The sequence below is a fragment of the Loxodonta africana genome, chromosome 12, assembly GCF_030014295.1.
Source record: "Loxodonta africana isolate mLoxAfr1 chromosome 12, mLoxAfr1.hap2, whole genome shotgun sequence".
Lineage (NCBI taxonomy): Eukaryota > Metazoa > Chordata > Mammalia > Proboscidea > Elephantidae > Loxodonta > Loxodonta africana.
The window spans coordinates 21,649,474-21,660,229 of record NC_087353.1 but is presented as its reverse complement, the minus strand read 5'-3'; the positions used below and the strand labels follow the sequence as shown (position 1 = coordinate 21,660,229).

The 10,756-nt window shown below is 53.4% G+C and overlaps 1 protein-coding gene across 1 annotated transcript; it reads right to left on the bottom strand.

The window, feature by feature from the left end:
- Positions 1-3,617: 3,617 nt before the first annotated feature.
- Positions 3,618-9,617, bottom strand: KCNF1 (potassium voltage-gated channel modifier subfamily F member 1). Its single transcript, XM_003411887.3, has one exon. The coding sequence runs from the start codon at positions 9,456-9,458 to the stop codon at positions 7,974-7,976; it is 1,485 nt and encodes a 494-aa protein (XP_003411935.1). The 5' UTR covers positions 9,459-9,617; the 3' UTR covers positions 3,618-7,973.
- Positions 9,618-10,756: the final 1,139 nt, after the last annotated feature.

The window sequence follows — 10,756 nt, the reverse complement described above, 5'->3', positions numbered from 1 at the left end:
TACCCAGTCCTGAGCCATTCTCAAAATCATTGCTATGTTTGAGTCCATTGTTGCAGCCTCTGGGTCAATCTATCTCTTTGAGGGCCTTCCTCTTTGAGCTGTATAACCTTGGACAAGTCACCCATGTCTTCCAGTCTCCAGTTCCTCATCTATAAAAAAAGGAGTCCAGGCCTGTCTCCCATGTCCTTTAGTAGCCTTGATTCAGGGTGCCTGAGATGGCTGTGGATGGCAAAAGGAATTTCAATTTACAAGAAAAGAGATTTGTACCTTGTAGCATCTAAACTCTTGTGGAAAAGGCAAAGGAGGCTACCAAGATGCCTGCAATAGAACCCAGGACGGAATGACACCCAAAACTCAGGCACAGGTATCTGCTAACTCTGACTCAGAAGGAGTTCCACTATCTGGTCTTCCTAGAGTTTTACCAGAGAACAGAAATAGCTGATCCTCTAGGCCTGTTCAAGCTTAGGATCACATGATGAGAAGTTTTAACACTGCAAACCTATGTCATGACTATCACTGTTCTAGGGATGAGGGCTACAGAGATGAGCGTGAGGCCCCTGTCCTCAGGGACCATACTACCTGGTGGAGACAGGCAAGGATACAGACAGAGTGCTGTGATGGCCAGCTGTCCAGGTAGCACAGAGGAGAGACGTCTGACACAGCCAGAGAGCAGAGAGCAGTCAGAGAAGGCATCCTAGATAAGGTGACACCAAACTGGTTATTCAAGAATGAGAGAATCCAAATGAAGACAGGCTGAGAAGGAGGGGAAAGGGTTCCAAACTGAATTAAGAGAAAACAGAGACAGAGAGAGACAAACAACCCAGGATATTTAGAGAAATAGTTCTCAACCAAGGCGGTTTTGCCCCCCAGGGGACATTTGGCAATGCCTGGAGACAGTTTTGGTTGTCGCAACTGAGGATGGTGTGCTACTGGCATCTAGTGGGTAGAGGCCAGGGATGTTGCTACACATTCTATATTGTGCAGGACAAAAAACAAAAACAAAACCAAACCCGTTGCCATCAAGTCAATTCCAACTCATAGCAACCCTATAGGACAGAGTAGAAATGCCCCATAGGGTCTCCAAGGAACACCTGGTAGGTTCGAAAGGCTGACAGTCCCCCATAAAGAATTATTTGGTCCAAAATGTTAATAGTGCCAAGGCTGAGAAAGCCTGAGTTAGAGCTTCAAGTGGTTGTGATGGTGTGGAGAGCAGAGGAGAATGGGGCAGATGATGAAGGCTGGGAAGTGGCTCTGCAGAGCTTAGACGTTCCCGCAGAGTCATGTCATGGGAGTCACAGAAGGACTGCCTCGCATTCGTGTTTCTGATGGTGGGCTTGGTACTGGGCACGCGGTGACTGCATGAGCCTTTGAGATCCCTGGCCTCAGAGTGGAGAACGAACTAAGGGTCTTCTCATGCTACCAAGCAAGCAAGAAATAGGACTTCCTTGTTCATTCCTGGCCCTGTGATATCAGAGTTTTCCAAACTAGAAAGGGCATTTGTTCTTCCCACACGTGGATTCCTGTCAAACTGCCAGTGCACTCCCTGTGACAGAATGCTCACCGGGCAGATTCTGAACACAAATTCAAGAGTTCTGGCCCAGCCACTCTGCTACATGCAAATGAGAGATCCTGGACAAGTTGCTTAAGTTCTCTGAGCCTCAGTTTCCTGAGAAACGTGCCAATGCTGGCATGGGGCAAGTCATCAGGAGCTATTGGCTCCCCACCTGCATGCCCCGTGACTGGGCTCTGGCCAACCAGCTAAGAATGAGGTTTGGGGTTTCCCTGCATCTACTTGCCATGTCCGTCTGGTCTCAGGGGTAAGCTGTGGCTGATGCTCATGGGAACGAAAAATAGATTTGTCTGTAGCCCCTGCAGTTGTTGGCTGTCAACCAGGTTCTTGGGAAAGGTAGGTGATACAAAGGGCAGGAACTGCCTCAGGGCGCTCCAATAGTCTTAGCATCTTCCTCCTTCTGTTAAGAAGGCAGGAATGGACTGGCTTTTAAACACACACATACACACACACAGTGTCTTGCACTCATGGTCCTTTCTTTTCCAGAGGACATTCATTATGTGCCTCCAACCTCACGAGAAGTGGGATGAGGTGAACCTCTCATTCTGCTGTGACCTTCAGGCCTTTCAAAGGCCAAGAGGTCTCAGTGAAGATTGCAAATGAACAAGCGACTATTTGCAAAGTACTTTAAAGAGGGTAAGCCCTGGGCTTTGTTAAACGTCCTTGCCAGACCACATGTATAAGTGATGGGAAGCTGTTATGTGGGGCCACATTTCAGTCTAAACTCTTAAAACCTCAGCTCTGACTCTGTTAGGCTCAAACATTTAGTCAGGAGTGGGCAGGGGTGGTGGAAGTGGGGAGTGGACAGAGAGGGAAGATGATCACAGACACAGGGTCTTGGTTCCAGCTGCTGTGTGACATCTCTGAGGGTCCTTTTTAGTGTACAATGAGAGCGACTGACTCCAGGATCTCCACAGCACAGCTTCTGCCCTTACAAAGCCAAGATGCCTCACCCTGAGCCATGCGGGGGGAGTGTTACCGCTTAGAAGGGAAGACAGCATCTCAGCTGAGTCTTGAAGCATGGGTAGAAAACTGGGAGAAAGGCAATAGGGACACCAGGTATCCTGTGTGCACAGGGAGGGCAGTGTGAACTTTGCAGTAATTAGGATGTCAATAGTCAACTGGTCTGCCTGAGTGAATGGGAGGAGGTAGGAGATGAAGCTGGAAAGGTACTTGGAGTGTACCATGGAGGGCCCTGAATGCCAAGCTCAGCAGTCTGGCTGTGACCTTATGACTGTGGGGAGAAATTAAAGGGCTTTGAGGAGGGAAGGAAAGTGATAAGATCTGTCTTGAGCCTTCCACAGTCCCATGTGCAAAGTGTGGATGGCAGCTTGAGGCTCTAGTCGACCTATAGTCTGGCTAGGGTCCATGCCAGAATGCCCCTGGGGTCTCTACTTGGGCCTCTCCTGGGGCCTGTGCCCCAAAAGCCAAGTCAGCCCCATTCTGCCAAAGCCAGGAAGAAGCAAAACAAGTGGAATGAGGCACATGCAAAGCCCTGACTCCGAGCAACAGCTCCCAACAACTTAGCCAACATACGCCCAAGCAGAAACCAGGCCTGTATGTATTAATATTTGCACCTTCTCCCCGATTCTGGGCTGCCACTGTTGCAAGCCCAGATCCCATTTTTCCAGCCAAGTCCTTGTCAACAGACATAATATTCTGTGTTTAGGAATAAGGCACGTGACTGCCGGCAAGCTCCCATCCGGGGCTGGTCTTTCCCTCACCTGTAGCCAAGTCTCTTGCTCTGGAAGTGACCCAAGCTGGAGTGACGGAATGGCAGTGGGGACAGTGTGTATCTCTCCTTGGGGAGGACATTGCCCCTGCAGGGAAGCAGCCCCAGCTTCCTGGCATGCAGGCTGCAGGATCACTCGGGCCCACCCTGCAGTCCCAGACTGTGACCAACAGCAAGTTACTGTGCCTCCCAGAATGCCAGGGGTCTCACCTGAAACAGGTGCAAGCACACCTTTCTGGCCCATTGATTAAAAAAAAAAAAAAGAAGGTGAAATAATACTGGAATTATGGCAGTCCTGGCCCTGCTTTGCGGGCTGGCTAGCTGGTAGCTTAAAAACAGAAAAATGACTAAGCATAGAGCTTTCTGATTCTTGTTTTGTTTTTTTCCTTTCGGAAACCCACATCATCCCTGAAGCTATGTCTTAGGCTGCTATGAATGGAGATAAGCACTCAGGGGGAGCCTCCACCTCAAGTGATGGGTATTGGTGAAGCCCCCTTTCAAGTCAGTTGGTAAAATGCTTTCAAATAAGCACGTCTCACAGAGCTGTCTTCTTCCAGGGGAACAAGTGGGAGGCCTCCTGGAACCACTCCCCGTCCTTCTTTTCCCTGGGAGATGACAGGAGGGGGACTCAGGGAGACATTCCATTATCCCTTCTGGGGATGGGTGGCGGGCTGGGTCTGGCTGGGGCTGAGGAGGTGCAGGCAGCCCTTCACAGCCAGGTCGGGGGTGAGAAAGGGCCCCCTGCTTCAAAAGCATTCCCCATACGCCTGTCATCTGTCTGAAATTCCACCTTTGGTTGTTGTTAAGTGCTGTCGAATTGATTTTCGACTCTTAGCGATCCCGTGTGACAGAGTAGAACTGCCCCATAGGGTTTTCTAGGCTGTAAAAAAAATTTTTTTTTTTTAATCTTTACCGGAGCAGATCAAATTCGCCCAAGCAGGAGAAGATGTGAGGGAATGGCACCTGGGATGGGGGAGCTTTGATATGACTGCAGATGAGAGGGGTCAGGAAAGGATGGGCAAAAGTGAGTTTCCAAAGCAGGAGCTGGGGACGGTAGGAAGCTGATGTAGGAACCAGGAGTTGGGGGTTCTCCGCAGGAAAGAAAGAAGGGGAGCTGTGACCCCATGGGACACTGGGAGCCTCTTTGCTGTTATCCCTGCAATTGCCCTGTGGCGTAAGAGCAGACCTCCCCCTCTCTGAAGACGGCCCCACACGCCTGCATCTTTGCTTACCCAGTCCCTGCTGCTTTGAATGTTCTTTCTGTTTCCTCGTCCGGGTCAGTTCCACTCAATCTTCAAGACCTAACTTAAATGATCATTTCCTATATCCCAGAGTTGGCCAACTTTTTCTGTAAAGGGCCAGACAGTAAATATTTGAGGCTCTGAGGGCCATATGATCTCTGTTGCAAGTACTCAAGTCGGCCATTGTGGTACGAAAGCAACCACAGACAAGACAAGACGTAAACAAATTGAGCGCGGCTGTGTTCCAGGAAGTCTTTGTTTGCGGACACTGAAATTTGAATTTCATATATTTTTCACATGCCAACGAAATATGATTCTTCCTTTGAATTTTTTTTTCAACGGTTTAAAAATTTAAAAATCATTCTTCACTCATCAACTGTGCCCAGGGGGCAGCCAACCTGTCTGTCCACCTGGTGTCCCACAGGCTAAAAACGGAGTTGGCTAAACTCTGATTTAGCCTCTTGCTCCTCAAAGTGTGGTCCTCAGACCAGCAGGATCGGCCTCATCCAGGAGCTTGTGAGAAATGCAGAATCTCAGGGTCCCTACTAATTCAAACCCTGCATTTTAACAAGATCTCCAGATGACTCATAAACTTTAAAGTTAAAAAATATATATATACTGGTGCCTGAGCGTCACTCTCAGGAATTCTCACATAATTGATATGCAGCTTGGACAGCAGGGTTTCTTGAAGACCTCCAAGTGGTTCTAAAACCAAAAACCAAACCCATTGCTGTCAAGTCAATTCCGACTCATAGCTACCCTATTGCACAGAGTAGAAAAGCCCATAAGGTTCCCAAGGAACAGCTGGTTAATTCAAACTGCTGACCTTTTGGTTAGCTGCCAAGCTCTTAACCACTGTGCCACCAGGGCTCCAGGTGGGTCTAGTGTGCAGCAAAGTTTGAGAACCAGTACCTAGAAAGATTCCCCAGGGAAAGAGGGCTGCCCCTCCTCCTGGCTCCAGAAGCCCCCTGGTCACTCCTCCACGACCAAGCATGTCACCATATAAGGATTATTGGTCACACTCTGAACCCCTCAGGGACAAGGACCATGTCTAATCCCAATTTACAAAGGATCTCAGACAAATCGTTGACCCTCTCTGGGACTCATTCTCCGCCCTAGGGTGGAATACATGAGCTCTGAGCACACACTTCTCTCTGACCTCCCTCCCCTCATCCCAGGTGAAAGGCAGGGAAGGTGACCTCCCCATTCAGAGCTAGCCTGGCCTCTCTCTCCACAATACCTCAGCTTCCTCCTCCTCCTGTCTCCTTGGGGCCCTCTGCCAGCAAGGCTCCAGGGGTTTCCAAGGACTCTGGGGACACAGGACAAAAAGAGGGAGCAACGCCCCATTCAACAAGCCCCACTGAGCCCAAGGAGTGCACAGACCACGGCCATACACAACCATCTCCTCTTTCCAGACCCCAAGGTGACCCTGAGAGGGGCAGCTCCTCCTCCCTCCTACAGCAGCTCACCTGCCTACCCCCAGCCCCCTCCCCCATTCCTCTGCCTATCATGGTCAATGGACCTAGTGTTTTCCTGGAGACACTTGTGAGAGAGGGGGACAGAGCATTGGCTCAGGGTCCTGTACCCCAAAGGGATGGCTCTGACTCTCCCCTCCAAGATCTGCTACACATGGCAGCCTCACAGCCCCTTGGAGTCCCCACAACCCATAGTGCAGCCCAAGACTTTGAAATCCCAGAACATCAGAACTGGAAGTGGTCCAAGAAATTACCCCTCTTTAAACAGATGGGAAAACCAAGGCCCAGAAAAAGGGAAGGGTCTGCCTAGGGTGGTGGTAGACCAAGGACCACACACCTAGCCCACCTAGACCCCCAACCCCCACAGGTATCCTTCCCCCCGCTAGGTGCAGTAGCAGAGGACGGAAGGACAGAGCTCTGGGTGAGAGAAAGTTGGAAAGCCAGAGAGCAGCTCTGTGCCAAGTTGGCCTGCCTTTGTCTGGGAAGACTGTAGAATGCTCTACGCCTTATCCCTCCTCCATCTGCATGTCCAGCCTAGACCTGTGAAGGCCAGAGTGGGCAACTGGGCAACTTACTCCCTCCCAGCACAGAGTAATAGAAATAGCTACCATTCATTGTGCAACTATGTGTCAAGCCCTGTGCTCAGCACCATGATTCTCTGAGGTAATTATTACATCCCCATTTAATAAATTGGGTTTTCATGGCATGACCTTTTGGAAGCAGACAGCCAGGCCTTTCTTCCAAGACACCTCTGGTTGAGTTTGAACCCCCAACTTTAGGTTAGGAGCTGAGTGCTTAACCATTAGCAGCATCCAAGGACTCCACTAAATAATTAGAATAAGGATCACAGAGGTTAATCAACACTCGGCAAATAAGCTAGTTGGGGGGAGGGGGCAAGAGGGTGCTACAGAAAAGAGTTGAAACTAGAATCCATCTCAGAGATCTCCTCCTCATTCCCCGGGCTTCAAACCCAGGCCTATCTGACTCCATTCCCCTGGGGCTCCAGCAATAGGCTGTCTGGGGCTCTGCCCAGAATTCTGGTCCATGTAGCTGATACATGAAAGATATTCATGCTAGAAGGAAGAGCTGGAGGACAGGCATCGCCACATTGAGCTCAGCCCCTCTCCTGGTGTGCGGACCCTCCCCTCATGGGCCCAAGCAAATACCTCTGTCCCAAGGTCACCTGGTATCAGAGGCAATTCATGGGCTTTGGAATCATCAGACATGGGATCATGCCTGCTGTGTGTGACCTCGGGCCTCAGTTTTCTTGTCTGTAAAATGGAGACATCTATCCAGCAGGGTTGCTGGGAGGAACAGAGAATGTGTGAAAGGGCTCCACAGGGTGAGGAAGAAATGGTAACGGTGCTGTTCTGTGATCCCTGCTCTGTGAAGTCGTGCCCCTCCTAGAAGCACTCACGGAGCAAGCTTTTCCCCAAAAGGAAACCAAAGGAAAAGATCATCACCAGCACTGAGCTCTTGGAATGTGGCAAAGCTCTTTGGCACTGAACCCTGCATATAAGCCCTCTTTAATTAGTTCCCAGCTAAAAATACCTTCCCCCTCCCCTGCACACCTACCTCCTGGCCTGGCACTGGGGCATGTCTGAGCCACGTCTTGGGGGCGACAGCCAGCCTGTGACAGAACCTACTACTCAGCTCGGGTACACAGAGCAGGAGGCTTTATTGAAGGAGATACAGAACCAGGCATGGGCTCCCTTCGCCAGCCAGGCCAGGGCCTCCACTCAGCCCCTACCCCACGGTGCTTCTCCCTCCACAAGGCTCCTGGAGAGTCAGCAACACAAAGGAGTCTTACCCAGCCTTTTCAGAGGTGCCCAAGAGGGCCTTCGGAATTCTGTTCAGGAAAGGGAAGGGGGGACAAAGGACAGCTACTCTCAGGCAGTGGCTGCCACGTCCATCCGCCCAAGGGCCCAGTCCTTTTCTGTCTGGAAAGCCCCTCATCACTTGCAGCTCTGGAGCCGGGTCCTGTGGTGCTTCTCCTCTGTCAGGAGGGGGATGAAGGTGTCACTGTGGGAAATCTTCAGCCGGCTGTTCCACCTAGGCCCCTCTTTCCCTGCAGGTTCTGGTGGGAGGTTGTCCAGGTCACTCCGGGAGCCCCCAGTTTTTCCTTCCCCTCCGCTGTTGGAGTTGAGCTCCATCAGCTCCAGCTCGTGCTTGGCTGCTGTCTCCAGGACCCGCTGCTTGTTGTAGTATCTGACGAAGTTGTTGATAATGGGATGGATGGGCAGGGCAATGGCAATGACCCCGCACAGGAAGCTGATGGCTGCGTTGAGCTTGCCCAGTGTGGTCTTGGGGTAGATGTCACCATATCCAACTGTCGTCATGGTGATAATGGCCCACCAGAAGGACTGGGGGATGCTCTTAAATAAGGTCTCCGGGTGGCTCTGCTCCATGGTGTAGCCCAGGGCGGAGAAGACAAAGATGCCCACTGCCAGGTACATGAGCAGCAGCCCCAGTTCCTTGAAGCTGCGCTTGAGGGCATAGGTGAGGGTCTGCAGACCTGAGGAGTGGCGGGCCAGTTTGAAGATTCGGGCGATGCGCATGATCCGCAGGGCCTGCACTGCCTGCTGCACGTTGGTCAGCTCCATCATGCGCGCGCCCAGGTGCGTCAGGGTGAGGCTCACGTAGAAGGGCAGGATGGCCAGCACGTCCACAATGTTCATGAAGGACAGGGCGAAATGCAGCTTGTTGGGCGAGGAGAAGAGGCGCAGCAGGTACTCCAGCGTGAACCAGCCGATGCAAGCCGTCTCGACGTTCTCCAGCGTCGGGTGCTCCACGCGGTTGCCGTCGGCATCCAGCACCTGCAGCTCGGGAATGGTGCCCATGCACATGACCACTGACGAGACAAGGATGAGCAGGAAGGACAGTACGGCCACCACCCTTGCCGGGCACGAAGACTCGGGCTTCTCCAGGAACTTCCAGATAAACTTCTGGCAGCGCTGCCAGCGGTTCTCGGCCGAGTCCCCGCCCAGGTCGTCCAGGATGAGCTGCACGCGGCGCGCGATCTCCTCCAGCTCCTCGCGCTTCTCGCTCAGGTGGCTTTTACAACAGTCGTCCAGGAACTTGAGGTCCACCTTCCAGAAGTCCATCTCGTTCTTGAAGCAAATGGGGCAGATGCCCTTTTTCATGTGGACCTCCCCAAAATAGTACACCTCGATGACACACTTGAACGCGTCAGGGTCTCGGTCAAAGTAGAACTCCCGTTTCCCGGGGTCGTAGTCGTCGCACAGGGAAAAGATGGTGTCGTAGCCCCCGGCCAGGCAGTTGATTAACTCCGCCAGCCTGGTCTCTGGGTACTGGCTGAGGAGGTCTCCGTACAGCACCTGCCGCACGCCCCCCACATTCACCACGATCTCAATGTCCTCGCCGGCTCCGTAGCCCCGGCTGCCCAGCTCGGGGAGGCTGCGCTCTCCGGACCCGTCCATTCTCCCGGCTTCTAGCCTCGCACGCAGCCTCGGGTCGTGCGCTGGATCCCACGAGTGCGTGGCCTGGGGTACAGTCTCCCCGGCGCCCGCCTGCCAGGAAGGGGGAGTCACAGCGGGCAGCTGCCGGCTGGGCAGCGCCGCCGCGGAGGCATGCAACAAGCGGCGGGGCTCCGGCCGGGCATCCGAGGGCTGGAGCGCGCCGGCCGGGAGCACTCTCACCCGCACCCGCCGGGCCGAGGGCACTCACCCCTGGCTCCGGGGCTGCGCGATCCGCCGCCTCGGCTCCGCCTCCTGCTGGACTGGGGTCCCCTCATGGGCCGCAGGCACCGTCCTCGGCCCCGAGGCGCTCGGGAAGTGGTGGGCCTGTCCCGGAGTGGCGCCAGTCCCCGCGTGCGCCCCTGCGCAGGACCGGTCCCGGAGCTGCCCGACCGACACCGTCCGCCGAGGTGTGCGGAGAGCTAACTCCGGCTTGCTGCGCCGAAACCGTTTCTAAACACAATAGGAATTCCAGCCTGACGTCAAGAGCTTTTCAAACTGTACCCTCTTCTGGTGAAATTCTGCAAGACACGCGCGGCGCTGCAGGGGAACGGGTTAACCCTTGGGCAGCCCCGCGCAGCTGCCGCTGGCAGCCGCAGCGCCAAGCGACGACCCGCCCCTCCCCGGACGCAGCGGGCGGGCACGGGGGTCACGGAGGGGCCAGGACCCCGGGCTTTAAAGCGGCAGGCGAACTCGAAGCTGGCAAGTTTCTCCGTTACTGCTGTTTCACGGAGGTCAGTAGTGACAGAACACCTTGGCCCCCCGTTGCTTGTCAGAAAAAACGTGCCCAAGGAAGCCCCTTCAGAGTCTGCTTCCTGAGTCCGCGGTCCCTCCTCTGTGTCTTGGATTCTCGCCTGTCTTTTGCTGTGGAGTGCAAATCCTGCCTCGTTCCCTCTCTTCCCACGGCTGCCTCGCTGTCGGTGGACCTGTCTCACCTTCACCCGAGCATGTATAATGAGCACATTTATTCCAGCCCCTTCATAGAAGAGAGGGACTTGCCCAAGGTCACGGTGCAATGGGAGTAGAGCCAGGTTAAAAAAAAAAAAAAAAAAGGCCACCTCTTAATCCTGAGCTCCAGCAGCCCGTATTGACTGCCCCATGCTGTTCAGCTTATTTAAATTCTGCCTTAAAGAACTTGCACTGCTTCGTACTTCTCAGTATTCCACCTGGCCTAACACCACCACAGCTAGCATCCAGGGCTCTGGACTGGAGACTGCCAGTCCCCATGGCTCCTGCCCCCACTATGCCCCACAGGGACTCTA

What these genes read in the sequence shown, in the direction of transcription:
- KCNF1 (XM_003411887.3), bottom strand. Translation starts at nt 9,458, where the DNA reads ATGGACGGGTCCGGAGAGCGCAGCCTCCCCGAGCTGGGCAGCCGGGGC.